The sequence below is a fragment of the Phaseolus vulgaris genome, chromosome 9 (assembly GCF_000499845.2).
Source record: "Phaseolus vulgaris cultivar G19833 chromosome 9, P. vulgaris v2.0, whole genome shotgun sequence".
Taxonomy (NCBI): Eukaryota; Viridiplantae; Streptophyta; class Magnoliopsida; order Fabales; family Fabaceae; genus Phaseolus; species Phaseolus vulgaris.
Genome location: NC_023751.2, coordinates 26,440,943 through 26,460,234, shown reverse-complemented (window position 1 = coordinate 26,460,234; position 19,292 = coordinate 26,440,943). Strand labels below are relative to the sequence as shown.

At 29.7% G+C, this 19,292-nt stretch overlaps 1 protein-coding gene across 2 annotated transcripts; it reads right to left on the bottom strand.

Annotated features, from left to right (window-relative positions):
- Positions 1-445: 445 nt before the first annotated feature.
- On the bottom strand, positions 446-13,195 carry LOC137823182 (serine carboxypeptidase-like 11). Of its 2 annotated transcripts, none has more exons than XM_068628342.1 (18): positions 12,770-13,195; positions 12,281-12,403; positions 11,930-12,208; positions 11,471-11,575; positions 7,967-8,244; positions 7,744-7,889; positions 7,552-7,628; positions 7,342-7,464; positions 7,125-7,227; positions 6,944-6,981; positions 5,343-5,441; positions 5,158-5,244; positions 1,886-2,041; positions 1,719-1,790; positions 1,457-1,575; positions 1,250-1,363; positions 1,013-1,058; positions 446-701 (listed from the first exon to the last, which is right to left on the bottom strand). In XM_068628342.1, exons 5-18 carry the CDS (start codon positions 8,188-8,190, stop codon positions 618-620), a joined length of 1,488 nt encoding a protein of 495 aa, XP_068484443.1. In that variant the 5' UTR covers positions 8,191-8,244; positions 11,471-11,575; positions 11,930-12,208; positions 12,281-12,403; positions 12,770-13,195; the 3' UTR covers positions 446-617. The 2 variants fall into 2 exon arrangements, with proteins under 2 accessions (XP_068484443.1, XP_068484444.1); XM_068628343.1 differs by having other exon boundaries at positions 11,471-11,566.
- Positions 13,196-19,292: the final 6,097 nt, after the last annotated feature.

The following is a 19,292-nucleotide window of genomic DNA, read 5'->3' as shown; positions in this document are numbered from 1 at the left end:
CATAAGATGGTTTCCATGCAGTAATTGTAAATGATAATAAAAAATTAAAAAAATTAAAAATAAAATATATAGAATTATTTACTGATTTACTTAGAGCCTAAGATGGTAAGTATTACCTCCGGACTAGAGTGAAACGGAAGTGATAACTATTACTTATAGATTGGAGTTGATGGATAACTTACTATTTCACCTACACTCGCATTATCTACTAACTTTGTTTCATAAATAATTTGTAGGTAATGTTAATTTACTTTCAAATTTTTGTTATTATTTATAATTTTCTTTTATAAATAAATCATATTTTTTTTTAGTAATAGACTAAAAATCAAGAATTTTTTTTATTGATAAATATATTTATTAGATTATTTACTGATAAAATGTGAGTATTAACTTATCAAAATTTGAGGCAAATAATGTCATTTATGACTAACTCACAACTATAATATGGTAATAGAAAGAAGCATCATATTTTATTTTCGTGATTCTTCAAAATAAAAGCATTACTCCAGAGTTATTGAATACCTACCTCTATATTTAGAAGGTATTATATTGTTTTTGGGTTCATAAAGACACATTTAATAGTGAACCAGTAGAATGCAATATGCCTAATTGGGTGCTTACAAAGCCCTCTTAGATATCCATCGAGTGTACATGGCAAAACATTCTTCAGGTTTGTTCATCGGAGCTATGTGGCTTCCACCCTGAAATTATTTCAGTAAAAAATAATAGAATAAAGAATTAGTAAAAGACTCACACACCATATCATTCTCAGTGCAAGGTTGTAACAGTTTTCAAAAGAATTCCACAATTCAAACCACATTCTAGAGTTCATTAACCCTAATTATCAACAACTGTATATTACTAAAATTGTGGGTAAAAGGTGTCTATCAATCACAGGTGGACTTAACCATTCAAAATTACTTGCCTCAAATAAGATCCAATAAATATAATGTCAAATTCAGCTATATTGAATAAACTCAATAAGTGTAAGAAGGGGAATATGAATACTTGCCTTCACAGTTGCAAATGTCATTTGATTAGAGTAACTCCTTGTGTATCTGCATGTAGAAAACACAATATTAACTGCATAATTTAATTATTTTTTCATAGATTAAGCATGGTTACTACATAACTACAGTTAGTGGAATACCACATTTATCATCTTGGTCTGCATGGTATTGTTGGAAGACAATAACCTAACAGACTGGGTTCAAATATTCGGTAAGAGAAGAAAAAGTTAGCAAAATACCCTGCAACTTGGCCATTTGTATGCCATGGCCTCCAATCATCCACAATGGAGTAGTTTAAAGACCTTATCCATGCTTGAGTTGACAAGAAAGGAACAGCCATGTCATGATCACCACTGTTATTTGCCACAAGAAACTTGAATTATAGTTAATTTGTGGTATACTTTTACCTTATGCAATTTATAAAAACATAGAGAAGGAACATTGACCTGTATATCAGTGAACGATAGCCTTTTCTACTAAGATTTACGTGATATTCAAAGCTGCTTAAGATATCATACTTGAAAGGTATATCACTGGGACAACGACGCCATGTTCCTATACTTCCCTGCAACACATGCATTTGTAATTCTTATTTCACTAACCAAAGACAAATACAGGAAAAATTGTTAAGAACAAGTTCATATCTGACTTATTTTGACTACAAGTTTGGAGTAATTTGGTTGGATTAGAAATAGAAACATTGCTAACCTCGCGAATATGAAGTGCAGTTCGAACATTATGATCATTTGCCCAATAACCGCATAGGAATTCCTCATAACTCTAATGGTGGAAAGGGAATAAACATGATTGCATAAAGATAGAAAGGAAACAGTAATTAGAGAATATATATGATTGAATAAAGGCATGAAGATTACCGAACAGTTGAAGGGTGGTAATTTGAGATGCGTTTTGAGGAAATTCTTCCTAGGAAATTTCTTAAGTAGGGATCTTCTCAAAGATGTTTCCTTATTACCCCTATCCCTCTCACACAAAGGCTCCAAAATATTGTACACAAAAATTCCTGATAAAAGCTGTGGCAATAGAACTGTTAAATTGGATACATATTTCTAAAAGTTTAAGAAAAGAAAAATATATATAGAAACAAAGAGATTGTGTTAGAAAGCCAAGTAATAGAAATCCAGAAACTACAATTAGAAGGCTAGGTAGTTCTAAAAGTTTAAAAAAAATCTAGAATCATCTAGAAAATTATAAAAGTGACTTATCAAACATATATAAATAGGCAATGCTAGTAACATGAAAAATAATTATAAACTTCTCCATATCAATCATCTTTTAAAGCTATCCTCTATATATAGCTTCAACATGTTGCACTAAAATTGTCTTTTAAACTCACATAACAAAACAATTAGCTTTTCGGTCCTAAAATTCTAATAATGGTACCGAACTTAAGTTTGGTCATTTAGAGGGTGTAGATATAATACCCAACTAGATTCTTTCCAAATCAAATTCTTAACCCATGGTTACCCAACTACTTCAAAATTCCTACTATATTTCCAAAAAAATGTCTTAACCCTCACACCTCCTAACCTCCTTCCTATTCCTGTACTTGAGGAGGTGTTGTGCAAAGATGGTTTTGAAAAAGCTTCTTTTAGACTTGCACCACCACATCAAGCAGCAAATTGAAAGGAAGGTAGACAAGTATGCTGAGCATGCCAACAAAGGGCGCAAGGCATTGATCTTTGAATCCGGGGATTGGGTTTGGCTCCACTTGAGGAAGGATAGATTCCCTACTCATAGGAAGTCCAAACATATGCCACGTGGTGATGATCCTTTTCAGGTCATCAAGAAGATTAATGACAATGCATATGAGTTGGATCTGCCTGATACGTACTTGGGTAGTGATTCTTTTAATATCAGTGATCTAACTCATTTCTCTACAAGTCTTCCAAATTCGTGGACGAATTCCCTCCCACCCGAGGAGCATGGTGAGGAGGGCACCTACTACCCAAGCCCAACCCATGACCACATCACCCACCATACCTCAGAGGATTACTAGAAGTAGAAACAAACTTTGGGTACTGAGCATCATTTGGTTTCCCTTTTTGTAATTTCCTTAGAGTAGGTCTATATAGCATAAATAGGAGGTGAAGATATAAGAATGGGCCTAGGAGAAGTCCATTAGGGTAGGAAGGAAACCCTAGCTTCTAGAATGATGCATAAGGTGCGGCTTTGACTAAAGTCCACCCTAGAAACCGCACCACTTTTCCCTTTCCCCTTCTACCCTCATTTCTTGTTTTCCAAGGCTCCTCATCCTATAAATAGGAGGCCTCCCTCATTTTATTAACAAGTTGAATGAAATAGAGAAAAGTTACTCTACACATTTTTGTGTGAATAATTAGTGAGGCTTGTCCTCTTAGTCTTAGTCTTATCTTGTGAGTGTGAGAGCTCTCAAGTGGCGACATCTTTCACTTATCTTGAAGTCATTTCACCATCCAAGTGACGTGCTCACCATCTCAAAACCATTCCTCATAAGCTTCCATTTCCTTCATCTTTTCCTTCCATTTCCATTCCATTCTATTCATAAACATGTTCTTATTTTTGCTTCCTTGAATTACATTCGGTCATTTCTTTTGTTCTTATGTTACTTGTTTAATTCCGCACCATATTTGTCATCATCTTCACCATTTAATTGTGTTTTCCTTTTGCCTTTGTGACATAAACTTTCACATCTACTTAACCACTTGGTTAAGTTAATGTCCAGTGAGGATTTTCCTTAAGTTTTCACTCTTATTTGTTAAACAATCTCAATTCTAATTCTAAAAGTGTCACCTAAATGAACAATCTTAAAATCAACTCACATCATCCATGGTCTATACAAATTTTCCTTCACTTATTCTCGGATATATTTTCACTAGATAAAATTATAATTATTGGAACATTAAAACAAAGACATTTTTTAACTCAAGATCTATGGGAGATTATCGAACATGGCTTCATTTCTCCTACATATACTTTTACACTAATAATTAGGTCTTATATATATTTTTTACAACAAGTGGTGGATGCAATATTTTCAAGAATAATGGATAACACAAGTGACAAAGAGACTTAAAACACACTTTACGAGGAATTTTAAAAAACTGTAAAGGTTTCAAACTCTAAGAGGTAAGTTTGAGTTAATAAATATGAAAGAGTATAAGACCCTTAAAAATTGTTATTCTAGAACTAAAGAATTAGTTAGTCACATAAGGGAAAAATATTCTTGATAAGAATATTATTGAGAAAATTGTAAATTTTATCCTCCATAACATGATGCAATCATAATAATGATTAGTAAATTAAGGTATATGTCCTTCTTATTAGTGATAGAAATAATAGGCATTAAAAAATTAATCAACAGTTGAAGTAGAGTACATGGTAGTTGCAAAAACTATAAGTCAAGAAATATAGCATAGAGGAATACTTGATGAAATGGGAGAACAATAAGATGACTTTGTTATCATCTACTATGATAACAAGCAGCTATAGCAATGACAAAGAAACCAGTCCATCATAAAAAAATAATTCACATCACTATTAAATATCACTTCATCACAGAGTTATAAGCAAATATGAAAACTCAACTTGAGTACTATGGAGCAAAAGATGAAGTTGCCAACATATTTACCAAGGCACTACCAAGAGTCAAGTTTGATCAATTACGTTTCGTGTTTGGAGTTGTCTAAATTTTGCATCAAGTAGGGGTGTTAAATTTGATACAAATTTCTTAAAATTACAGGAAAAGAAAAATCTAAAAACAATGAGATTATGTTAGAAAGACATGTATGTAATAGATAACTCCAGAAATTATAACTACAAGTCTAGATAATTGTAGAATGGGTGGATTAAGAAATATGAATAGGCAATGACATATTTATTGTAACATACATGAAAATCAATATAAACTCTTCCAAATTATCCAACATCTCCAAAGCTTCCTTCCACAAGTTATATTTACTATATTGCTACTCACTCCACTAAACTTTTCTTCTAAACTCACATAACAAAATAACTACCTTTTTTTTTTGTCTCTCTTAAAATTCTAATAGGAATAATAGTTGACCTTGTGATTTCTTATTATTTAACTAGAAATTCTAGTCAGCAAAATATGGCAAGAAAAGAAGGGACAAAAAAAGAGATTGCATACCTCATTGAACGACTCCATATCTCGATGGCACGGTAAATTTTTGGGGTCTACGTTGATGTAATCTCCTTTACAACTTCTTTGTAGTGACTATTCACGAAGTAAAGGAGTTTCTTAGTCTTTGACTCTTGTTTCTTGGGTGCCATCCTTAAGAATTCAAATTGATGAATTAAAGGAAATTAAATCACCTCATATAGTTCATCAGAAATAAGTCCCATTCCATGAGCAAAGGGGATTCTAAAATTTTTTTCACTCCTAGTTGTAAATCCATTCCCTAAGAGGTATCCCTGAAGAAAAAAAAACACTTCATTGTCAATACAGAAATTATTAAATAAAAAATCATTTTATGCAACCTTCTATTATTAAAAATAAAAATTCATGCAACCTTCTAGTTGGGTTTTAAATCCTATGGATTTTATGAGGTTGATTCTGTAATGTTGGATAGTATTGGTCTGGTAACCTCTTTACTAAACTGGTAGGTAGGCGTTTTAATTGGAGTTTATTGTCAGGTATTTATGTATATGGGTTGGACTGCCCATAAAGTGGTTCCTATTTATTTATTTATTTTATTGCTGATAAAAAAAATTATTAAAAAAAAAAGTTGTAAATTTATTGTGCATGTCCAATTTTAGTTTTTTTTTAAGAATCTTATTTCCAACTTTTGCATGTTACGTGTACGAAAATCAAGTAGGGAATGCATGAAATTTTGTTATTATAAAAAAATATACGTTCCTATAAATTAATGCATGAGTTTAATTATTTTTTTATGACCATGTAATTGTTTAGACCTTAGAAAGTATAATCATCTAATCATTCTAACATGCCTTTTTTGAAAGCTTAAAGATTTATAAGATCATTCACTACTTATTTAAAGTATCATGACATACAATATTATAGACCATATGTATTCTTAACATGAATTTACACAATAATCAAGCCGTAATGATAAAATATTTTCTAGATTAAAGTCAAAGTGCATGAAAATCTATTTCCAATGTTTTTATTATCATGTTTGAAAATTTTTTATAACAAATAATCAAATAATCTTTTCTCATTCCTATGACAACGTCTTAATTTAAAATACATGTTTATGGATCCAATGATAATTAGTGAAAGCCACACACCACTCTTTTAAACCTGTATATTTTCTCAAATGGAAGTTCATATTTACTATATGTAAGGTTCAACTCTCGAATGTTCTTTACGTTAAAGTACACTTTATTTTTAAAAACGTTTTATATAAAATTGTATTTTAAAAATGTTTTAAATTTTAAAGTAAGTAAAAGAATGTTGGTAAATACTATATTTTAATTTTAAGTTTAAAGATATAAATAATTTAGAAGGAGGTATTTGATTTAATGTGTGTAGGTAGAAACACCTGGTTGAACTAAAGTAAGAAATAGGGTTGGAGTATTTATTAATTTTTTATTTAGTGATAAAAAAATATCTTTTCAAAAACATTGGTGTTAAGAAGGTTTTGAAAAAAAAATAACTTTACCCTATAAGGGATTGTTATTTCTTAGGAAAGCATTTTAAACCTTTTTTATAATGGAAGTATTTTCTTTTTAAAGTCATTCTCTTTAATATTTTTTTTTTATATTCTTGTGGCCGATTATGAAGATTTTTTTCCTGCTATTCTAAATCTCCATTTTAATTTAACTTTTGTTAATTCCATCATAATATTATAATTTTTAAATCATAGACTCTTAATTTTTCTCATGACATCTTTGCACATACATTACAATTCTAATATAAAATACATCATAAAAAAATAGTTTAAAATGCTAACCTGGAGATTTATCCATGGTTGAACCCCTTTTTCATTTCCTGAAAACAATGGAACTTGCTAATAGATACACTTTCAACATAGTTATATCAAGCTATTGTAATCAATGACCATAATCACATTTCAGCTGTCACTAATTAATGGCCTAGTGAGTGTTACATCGAATAACTTACTAACATTCTACCTTGTGCAATTTCTTGAACAATTGCTGGAACGGGAATGCCAGAGTATGAATCACCAGCAATGTAAACTTCATTTGACAAAAACTTTGGATGATCAACTAGCCACTACAAACATGAAGCATGATTGTAATTGACTAACAAATGTAGCTGCAAACAAAACTAAAAACAAAGAAAAACCAAGGATTGTGGAATAAAAAGCAATAAAATTTGGATGAATACCTTCCTTAGAAATTGATGGGCTTGATGAACTAATAAGGTGTCACTTCTTTCAGCAGCAAGCTCTGTTCTGGCATAAGTAAAGCCTGTGTTAACAGGCAAGTCCACAAATATAATGCTACTAACCTATCAAGAGGACCAAAAACATAAGAAAAAATGTATTTCAAAAGAAAAACACTAAAAATATATTAACAAAGAATCATGGAGTCCCACCTTCGTCCATGATTGAGTCCTGGAGATCAAATTGGGCGTGCTCCCATTATACTCCTCGTGTTTTAATGCAACTGGACCTGCATCACCCAAATACAGTAAACATGCTTGCATCTTCATATGTTCAAAGGTAAAAATAAATTACATTTCACAAATCAGTTTTATTAAATTTAAAGTTCATTCTTCAATATTTACCTATTTGAAGAAAAAGGCCAGCAAGGGATGAACAACCTGGGCCACCACTGAGCCAAAGCATGAGAGGGTCGTCCTTGGGATTGTTCTCTGACTCAATGAAGTAGTAAAATGTCTGCACATCCTCTGATTCACCCACTCCCACATACCTATTATACCATCACTTTCAACCAAATACTCTTAAAACAATGTAGGGTTGGTAGTTAGTAGCAAGACTTTAACTTACCCAGTTTCAAGAACAAAAGGAAGGGATCCAGGGAATCCTGGAAGGAACTTCACAGTGGAGGCACAAGATGCAGGATGAAAGGAACAGTGTGATAAGAGAAGTAAGGAAAGTATAAGTCCATAGTGAACCACACCATAAGAAGAAGAAGTGAGATTCAAACTTGAGTTCATCTTTCCCATTTTCAATGCTCTTCTCTTCTCACCCTTTTCTCTCATCATTTCCATGCTTTATGTCAGGAGCTAGCTTGCACTTGTTTTCTTGGTGACCCTTGGATTAATCTAAACAGTAAAACTGACATGTTATTGTTGCCCCCACTCCTCATTTCAATAATTCTACATGGTGTCAGGCATCATACTCATAATCAAACAGACATGAAATGTCAGAGATACATATAAGTTAAAAAAATACATAACTTTTTTATACAGACGCGTTTTATTTGAATTATATCGGTTTTTTAAATCAAATCTGATTTTTTATCAATCTAATGCATGCGTAGAAGATAGATTCTTCAAAATTTTAGTCCAAAAGATTTTTTATTTACGCAGTTTTCAGGATTTTGATTGAGTTTTAGTTGTCATTTAATTGGAAGGAAGTCTTTAATAGCATGTAACCTTGTTCGGAAAAATGAAAAGAAGGTTGTGATTTGACTTTAAAATTATGTAAATGAATAATTTTAAAAAAAATTATATAAATTGGAAAATCGTCAAATTGCATGCGACGACGTTGAATATAAAAACAGTGATGTCTTATGAGTCAATTTATAATATAATTTTTTACAATTCTAGATAATCTTAGTTAAGCATATTCGTATACGGTTACTTATGTTTTATGGATAATATGAACGATGAGAAACATGTTAGATTTCAGCAAAGTCTAAGTTTAGACATTATTATTCACACTATTAAAGGTTTTATTAGACTATAAGGTAATGTTTCGAAAGGATTAATGCATAATGATATGTTGAACTTTTTGTTTTTGTAGTTTTTTTGGGTTTAGGATTAATTGTAGAAAAGATTTTTCTATTATTCAAGTTATTTGACAAGTGACAAACGTGAATTGGGTTAAGTCAACACCGATGTTGCTAAATGGTGTCACGGGTATGCAGTTTGTGGTAGTATTTTTAGAGATAACCGGGATTAGTACATTGACAGCTTGGAGTTCAAAAATCTCATTGAGATTATAGATTTTGGCTATCAAGCATTCTTGGGATGCTGGCTATAGGTGTGTTTGGTTCGAGTATGTTTTTGATTGTTTCCTACACTACAAGAAAAATTGTTATTACATACAATATTAATCCGTATGTAAGACACTAAATATGCATGTAAAACATAGTTACGTACGGATTATATACAAATTGTATGTTAAACTTGTTGGGTCTATTAGTGTCTAAGTTCAAGAGGGGAGGGGTGAATTGAGCTTATAAAATTTTCGCAAGAACACACAATTTTCAGTATACCAGAGGCAAAAAGAACATATTGTTTTTACATGAAACAGATTGATTCTTCAGAGCAGTCTAGCACAATTTGAACTTGTTCAATATAAAATTGTGATCAACTGAGGATTATAATAGAGTCAGATCAGCTGAATATTATGAGGATGAAGGATACAGCTATGCTTAGAAATCAAACAAATTTACTCAACACAAGGTTTTAAGGAGAATGATTCTTTCTCAGATTTTAATGAATAAACAGTTTGTTTACAGATCACTTAAACCATCATATACAACTGCCTTGTTTGTGATTAGAAATCTTTAACAAATCAGGAAGAACAGTTTTAACTTAAAATCAGAATTAACAGATTCAATTTCAAAAGAACAGATTTAGTTCTTGACAGAATTAAGCAAAACCAGAAATGAGTGCAGGGATGAGAAGAAAAGGCACACAAGTTTTTATATTGGTTCACTCATACAGAGCTACGTCCAGTCTCACCTTACCCCAAGGTGGAATCCACTAAAAACAGTACCAAACACTTACAAACACAGCAGTTCTTGAACACTATAAGAACAACACAACCAAAGCTGAAAAACCCTATTTCAGCACACCTTGCACTCCAAGAAACCCTATCAAGGAGTGACTAACACTTACACCTTTACAAACCAGAATAAAGGAAAGATTACACCTGAAAAGAAGATGCAAGAACTCAAAACCAGTAGTTCAATTTGCTGCAGAACTGCACCAGCACCTTCACCAAGATCAAAGATTTCCTAGAACAAGCACACAAAAACTCTTTGGAAAACCTTTCAAAAATCTTTCAATCCTTCTTCTCACATTGAAAATGTTTGATCTCTGTCAAAAACGTAGTTGCTCAGCACGCTTTCATGTGAGAGAAGCTTTTCTTTATATAGAAAACAGTTGCTAACTTCTTTTCAAAAAAACAGTTGAAAAGCAGTTATGAAAACAACAGATTCATTTTTGAACTTAACAGATTTATTTTGTGAAAATCGCCAACTCAGCTAACTGAAATAACTGTCTGAGTTGTACCTTTGGTCCCCTAACTAACTTGTGAAAAACCTTTCAGCTGACCAAAGAAAAAACTTGTTCTTTCACACAGAAACAGATCAAAAGATAACAATCAGGCCAGCTCAGCTTTAACTGAAATAACGAACTAAGCTTTTCCAGTGGTGCCCTAACAGAATTTTAGAAAAGCCTTTTAACAGAGAAGAAATAAACCGATTCTTTCTCCATAAAACAAATTTATTTTTGTACTGATTTAAATCTTTTAAGAGCACTTTTAAAAGCTTTTCAAAAACCATTTAACAACATCATGTGCTTGATTTAGACTTGGTTAGGCATCTAGGATGGATCATACAGCAAAAGGCAACCTTACACAATTACAAGCCTACATACAAGATCATCTAAACCTATTACAAACTTCAAAGCAAACTAGCTATTTTTCTACATCAAACACACACAACACTAGGTAGAGAAGAGACTTCATCCATCTTCAACAAAACTGTCGTAGGTAATTGTTACATACAGATTCAGAATTCGTTTGTAACTCTAATTTTGTTTTTGTTTTTTTGCAAATTTAAAAGTATTCAAAACCTTTTTTTTCAAGACCTGAATATACTCAAAAGCATTCAGAAACATATATTAATCAAAATTCAGACCTGACCCAATATTAAAAAGCATGATAGAATACTAATTCCAAATGTTCAAAATATCCAAATGTATTTGATTCAAACCAAAGAAAACATCTAATAAAAAGAAATTCAAGACATTACAAAGTTTTTAAGAAACTAATAATTATTATAATGTTGAGCAAGAGAGTTGTGTTGCTCATCATGATTACTATCATGTTGCACTTGATCATTATCTTGCATCCGATTCTCTTGAGTATTTGACTACTGAAAAATATGTTGTGTCAAATTAGTAATTCATGAAAGGATTGAAATATAAGATCATGAAAGGATTGAAATCGGTAATTCATGTGTCAAGTATGCTCTTCACTTGTTGATAAGTCGTTGTCTAAGTTCAACAATTTCTTATAAATAAACTTTCTTACTAGAAGATGCTTGTGTTTGTTGTAGGTAACGATCAACATAGTCGTCCTGACAACCGAAATGTTCAACCTTGTACACCCGTCCCTTGTACCTTCCACCTGCAACTTCTAACCAACAATTATTTCTCAATCTTTCCTCCTCAGCAGGATCTAATGGAGTAAATATCGAGGTACACATAGATGGTGACTGAAATAATGCTCAAGAAAATCTACTTTCAAAATCTTTTTGTTCAAATAATAAATATGTTTTTATAAAATAATAATAGTAACTAATATACATGTACAAAAAAGTTGAAAAAAACTAACATGTGTTTGTCTCGATCTATCATCAACAAAATCCCCTCTACTCTTACGTATATGTATTTGTTGAAACACTTCATCAACATGGAATAAAACGTTTTATAAATTAAGGAGGTAATAATTAATCACAGATTACTAAAAAAAATTATAGGGAAGTCATACCAAACGAATCTTGTGTTCATGCACGCTAATGAATCTTCTGGTGTGTAAACATCCACCTTTTTCAGATAAATGATTCTTTTTAGCTATATCACATTTTGATCGACACACAGACATGTTCCACACTTTCCAGGAGGCGGTTCAGACACTATTTTGAATCCATTATGATCGTTTACCTTCTTGGCACTCCATTTTAAACATCTTTGAAAGGGTGTGAGAATCCTTTGAATGAAAAATTTTCTTAACTTGTTCCTCATCCTCAACCCTCCATGTGACCTTCCTCTGCAAAACAACAAAAATCATTACTCAAATTGTAAAATATAAGCATTTTCAAAGGGAATAAAAAATAAGTACCTTAAAACGTTGAAAAAATAGATCCCGATCAGCCTTTAGGATAACCATGTTAGCCACGGCTCACCAAATTGTTGCTTAATGGTGGCAATGATGTCCTTTGATTCAATTTTTTGTGAATAAAACCTAAATACGAAAACAAAATTAGTCAAAATTGTAAGACAATAATAGTAAATTATATAAATTGAAATCTATTATTTTCTTACCCTCCCTCAATAGGCTTAATCAGAGGGCGATCACCAACTGAGAGGACCTCCTCCTCTAAATACATTTTTTTTAATTCAGTACACAATGTTGATTTATAAAACGAATGCTTTTATCCCATAATAGATATCTACTTGACATTCAAAAGTAAAATGAAAAAAGAATTTTAAATGAGTACAAAAGCTCGGGACTTAAATTTCAATTAGACAAGCGTTTCGTTGGATTCTTGTAAACAAATCTAAACCTACTAAAGATTATCCAACAACAAGGACAGAAAAATGTTAATACCTTTGTCATCACTCTATCAATGAAGCCCCACATGCCTTCTTTGACTCACCACTATTTCAAGCCGCCACAACGGGCCGATTAGTTTGAAGCGCTCCACCAGAATGAGGCTTCAATAACACTTAGGGTAAGCACAACTTTCGATTGGGTATTTCGGATACGCTTTTCGAACTAAAGATTGCATATTTTGGAACTAGAGAACGAGGATTTCAGAGTTTGATTTCAGAACTCCTCACGATTTTGATTTCCATTAGGGCTTCGATTTGGGCAATGGGTTTCGATTTTGAAACTAAGTTTGGGTTTTGGATTTGGGAAATGGCTTTGAGAACAAGGTTGGAGTGGGATTTCTCAATGCAGTGTGATTTCTCAATGCAGTGCGATTTCATATAAGGTTCACGGTTTTGCGTCTTCTAGCATACGAACTTTCACATATCTAGAAAACACTTAATATTTTTTTAATTCTTTTTTAATTCCGTACGGATAAAATCAGTATCTAATTATTCCTAACTTTTTTAATTTCATAAGTAATAATTTAATATAATCTATATGTAACTATTCTTGTTTCATGGAGCCAAAATTACATACTGATAAAATTCGTATATAATCACTTTTGGCTTACATACGAAAAATTTAGTATGTAACATTTATTTATGTACTTAATTAAATTCGTATTTAATATATAAATTTGAATCTATATGTAATAATCAAAATGTAAATAAGCAATTTCTTGTAGTGCACTACAAAAAAAAAATCAATATTATCTACAGATTTTTATTCATAGATTTGAATCCATAAGTAAATTCAATATTACCTACAACTATTACCTATGGATAACATTACCAACAGATATTACCCATAGATATGAATATGTAGGTAAATTCAACATAACCTACCAACTATTACTCATAAATCTTTATTACCTATCAGCTATTACCCATAAATCTATATTACCTACCAACTATTATCCACATATCTCTATTACCTACCAACTATTATCCTATGAATTATATTATAAATATTAAAAATACTATTATAATATAAATAATGATAAAATTATGACTAATATTCATAAATAATAATAACAAATAATAATAATCATAACTAACAGGTATACATATTATTAATATTATTAAATTAATAATATTTAATAATATTAATAATATTTAATAATATTAATAATATTTAATACTATTAATAATTTTAATACTATTAATAATATTTAATACTATTAATAATATTTAATACTATTAATAATCTTATTATAATAACTAATAAGGTTATTAATTTAAGGTTTAATTACCTTTTTCGTCCCTATATTTATAGCCAATAGTCAATTTGGTACAGTGGTTTTTAAAAAATTCAATTTGGTCCCTAAGTTTTTTAAAATGTATTCAAAATGGTCCTTTCTGTTAAATATCACCAAACGGCGTTAAGTGGTGCTTATGTGGCAGACGCGTGTAAGTTACGTGGATTGTGCTTACATTACTTTGGTGAATACTGAATTAGGGTTTAGGTTATTCAAATTGGGGATTTCGAATTTCTGATTTAGGGTTTCTGTTACGAGGATTGCTCCCCTGGTTGGATTCTGTGGTGCGCTTCCCTGTTGGAGGTGTGCTCCCCTCATTCGATTCTGTGGTGCGATCGTGAGTTACGATGGTGAGCTGCGTTCCCATGGTCGATTTGGAGGAGCGATTATGTGGTGCGGTCCAGAGGTGGTAAAGGGGCAGTGATTGCAATCCAGATCGTGGTGTCGTTTTATGGTTGCTCCTTTATAAGGTTAGTAATTTTTTAATTAGTTTCAGAGCGGTTCTGTTTTTTATTAGTTTTAGAGAACATATACAAAGTTGTTTATAATGTAGGGTCCACCATGTACAACATTTTTTTAATGTGTGGTCCAACATTTGGTCTCTGACATAATTTTGTGATGTGTGGTCCAACATTTAAGTAAAGGTTTGGTTTGGTTTGTAATTTATTTGTTATTTGTGGTCATATGTATATTTATATTTCACATGAATAAATATTATATGTAATATTTCACTCGCACCACATAATCGAATGAGGGGAGCACACCTCTGAATGGAATCGAAGCAGGGAAGCGCACCACAGAATCCAACCAGGGGAGCAATCCTCGTATTAGAAACCCTAAATCAGAAATTCGAAATCCTCAATTTGAATAACCTAAACCCTAATTCAGTATTCACTAAAGTAATGTAAGCACCATCCACGTAACTTACACGTGTCTGCCACATAAGCACCACTTAACGTCATTTGGTGATATTTAACAGAAATGACCATTTTGAATACATTTTAAAAAACTTAGGAACCAAATTGAATTTTTTAAAAACCATTGTACCAAATTGATTATTGGCTATAAATATAGGGACGAAAAAGGTAATTAAACCTTAATTTAAATAATAAAATTATTAATAAAATTTATAATAGAAATGATATTAAATATATCAATAGTAAAATGTTTATATTATTAGTTATATTAATATTGATAGTCATACTAATAAGTATAATAATAATAACATGACAACCAAACTTGATTGGTTTAATGATTAAAGTTTCTTTTATCATTCTTTACGGGACTTAAGTCCCACATGCTTTCTAATTTTAATAATAATTAGTATATAGAATATAATAATTGTGAATAATTATCATAAAATAAATTGAGTTTTTTTTTTTTTTTGGTACTAGTCCATTAGAGATAGATGAAAAACTTGTTTCAAGATTTGGGAAATTATGGAATTCGAGTTTTTCACATAATATGAGGATTGAGAAGAAACTTGAGTTCAAATGGTTTATAGTTACCCCTTTGATTTATTAGGCTTCATTTCTTTCATTCTGTATCCTATAGTTTGTTGGTTGGTAGGGAGTTTGTTTTGTATCTTTTGAAAATGAGTGTAATTAACTTTCATGTTCTTTTATTCTTTCTTTTTAATAATAGTATATTTTATGTGATGAGAGATGGTAAATGAATTTGAATGTATAACTAACAAATGTAACTCCAAAAACAAAACTATTAAAAAAAAAAACAATGAAATAAAAAGCAATGAAATTTGGATGAATATCTTTCTTAGAAATTGATGTGTTTGAACTCATAAGTATTTATAACTACTTTTACTACTTAAAAAATCATTAAATAAAAATTAATTTTAAAAATAAAAAATAATTAATTATTATATTAACTAAGTTAATTACTATTTTTTAAATTGATATAAAAAATTATTAATATTTAAATTAGTTTATAAATTAATGAATTAATTTTTAAATTAGCATTTAATTATTTAATTGATATCTAATTAATGATTAAAATTTTAATTACTAATTTTAAAATCTAAAATATTTGATAACTGAAATATTTATAGTTAATTAAATACTAATTTATAAACTAATTTATAAATTTATTAATAACAAAAACTATTTTAAATATTAATATTTAATTTACTTAATATAATGAGTAATTATTTTCTATTTTTAAAATTATGTTTTGTTTAATAATTTTTTTATAATATTCGTAAGCATGTAGAAACAGGCAAGCATACAAATATATATATATATATATATATATATATATATATATATATATATATATTGCATGTGCATGCGGGTCCACTTAAATGAAAGCCATAAATAAAATCAGTTTACAATATATTTTGCATGCATGCGGGTCCACTCATAAGAATGTCATAAATAAAATCAGTTTACCATACACATGAGAGGACGCATGATAAAAATCTTAAACAATTTTTTTAACTCTTGAACAAAATCAATTAAACGCCTCAATTATCTATATAGTATTATTTACACTTTTATTTCTCCATCTAATATCCTTTTGTTTTTATTTATTTATCTAGCTTTTTTTTATTTTTTATTTCTTTATCTAACATAATTTCAAAAATAAATTAAAAAAACTGATAATTTTAATTTTGAATACATTAAAAAATAAATATTTTTAATGTTTAAAATAGTTAAAAATATAATTAATGAATAAAGAAATGAGTTTTTACAAAATAAAAAATAAAAAAATTAAACTCTACAACAACATAAAAGTAGAATCTATAAACATAAATTAGTATTTATTTTTATTATTATTGATGATGTAATCATGTTAATTTCAAGTAAAAAATACAGAACATAATTATAAAAAAAATCAAAGTCAATTAGTATTAATTAATAGTAAACACACAAATAATATTAAAGTGTTTACCCTAAATGCAAAATCCTAAAAAAAACTAATACAATTGCTACATAATGCTTAAAAATTAGAAGAAAAAAATGAAAAAAATAAATAAATATAAAAAATAAAAACTGCAACATTGCAACAGGTTTTTCATGTTACAAAAGACTATTTGATGGAACTCAAAAATGAAGAGTATTGGCCTGCATACACTGGTCAAATACTATGTCCAAGTCCTGACATGAAAAGAACCTCAAAGGAGAGACCTAAGTCAAGTCGAATAAGGACTGATATAGACGTAAGAGAATAACATGATCCAACAAAAAATGTTCATATTGTCAAACACCAGGACACACAACAAACATTGTCCCAACATTATTGGATTGTACTCGTCGTTAATTATGTTTCATTTCACACAAACTATTTAATGTAACATTGAAGAAAATATTAAATGAATGATCATCTTTCATTTATTTTCCTTTTCATGATCAACATATACTTACTTAGTATTGTCTTATATCTCTTATCTTTATCTTGTTTGAATTATTATTTTTTATATCTTTTATCTTTATCTTATTTTATTTCCCCTTTATTTTATATCTTTTATGTTTTTAGTTTTTTTTTCTGTCATTCTTTATTTATTTTTGTTTTATTTTATTATTGCTGTTTTTATTTTCTATACTTATTTATTTTTGCATTTTTTTCTTCTCATTTTTAAGCATTAAGTGTAGCATTTGCATTAGTTTTTTTTAGGATTTTACATTTAGGGTAGACACTTCAATATTATTTGTGTGTCCACTATTAATTCATACTAATTGACTTTGTTTTTTTTTATAATTATGTCCTGTATTTTTTACTTGAAATTAACATGATTACATCATCAATACTAATTTATGTTTATAGATTCAACTTTTATGTTGTTGTAGGGTTTAATTTTTTATTTTCTTCATTTAAAAAAATAATTTTAAACTAAACATTTTAATTTATTACTTTTTTATTTTTATTTTATAAAAACTCATTTCTTTATTCATTAATTATATTTCTAATTATTTTAAACATTAAAAATATTTATATTTTAATGCATTCAAAATTAAAATTATAAAATAAATAAATTATAAAAAAAATATTATTTATTTATTTATTTTTGAAATGGTGTTAGATAGGGAAATATAACCTAGTTCTTAATGATTACTTATCTTCACTAATCTTAATTGAGTGTAATTGAACTGAAAGTGTTTGTTTACTTTCGATCGGCCCATGTTGTCGAAGCCGATCCATATCAATACAATATCATTTTGAAACATGTACTATATCATAGAAGTAAAATGACATAAGTAACTCATAAGTTTGCACTTTTCCTCTCTGCATTGAAGAACACTATTCCGACAGTTGTGAGGTGCAAATTTTGGATGCTTTAAGTGCTTTGTGGGAGTCCATAGTATTGGTGGTGGTTCATCGGAGCATTTGCAAGTTGTTTTTCAGTGGTTCTCCGGTGTATTCTCTCAGACGGGGAGAAGAAAGGTGATGTGTGTTTTTTTTTTCTTCCAGATTTTGATGTACGGAAAATTCCCAAATTTTGATATCCATAAACTTATTTGAAACTGATTGCAAATTACATTTTAGAATATGATTTTCGTAATACCTTTCTGCATTTTGATGTGCGAAAATTTCCTGGATTTTGGTATCCGTATGCTTATTTGAAACTGGTGCCAAATTTCGTCTTCTTAAATTCGTATACCGAAATTCGTACTCTTTCCAAAAATACTTTTCCATTACAAAAATCACTTTTGGACTTGCACTTCCAGAAAGCAAAAACCAACCCCCTCACACTCCTTTGTTTTAAATCAAATTTCAAAAATAATTTGGGCATTTAAAAAATTTATATAATGCAGATCCTAAATAATATAGCAAACAAAAGTCTCTTAATTATTCTTATTTAGTATACATAGAAGAGTCTTGGACTTATAGAATTTAGACACTTCTTCTACAAGAGAAGGGAGCATTCGAGTAGTAATTGATGTCTATGTTCTTTGTAGTGGCAATGACTTACTACAATGTTTTTAGTCTTCGTCTGTAAAAAGACTTGGAAAATATACAAAGTTGAAAGACCAAATGCTTGGGAATATATGTACCCCTTGTTGCATATTTTTAATCTTATTGCATAAAAACCAATAATGTAAAACAACAACAAAAAATAGAATGTAACTCCACTTGTTCTAGGTTTTCTAACACTACCACAAAATCATAAACAACATTATAACAACCCTGACGAATGAAAAAATAGAAAATAAAAGTTAATTTACCATGCAAGTGACCACAGACAACTTTTTTCAACAGTATGAC

What these genes read in the sequence shown, in the direction of transcription:
- LOC137823182 (XM_068628342.1), bottom strand. Translation starts at nt 8,190, where the DNA reads ATGGAAATGATGAGAGAAAAGGGTGAGAAGAGAAGAGCATTGAAAATG. An exon ending in TGTTCAAGAAATTGCACAAG is followed by an intron (nt 6,982 to 7,124) that starts GTAGAATGTTAG and finishes CATTGTTTTCAG; the next exon opens with GAAATGAAAAAGGGGTTCAA. An exon ending in ACAAATGGCCAAGTTGCAGG is followed by an intron (nt 1,059 to 1,249) that starts GTATTTTGCTAA and finishes TTCTACATGCAG; the next exon opens with ATACACAAGGAGTTACTCTA.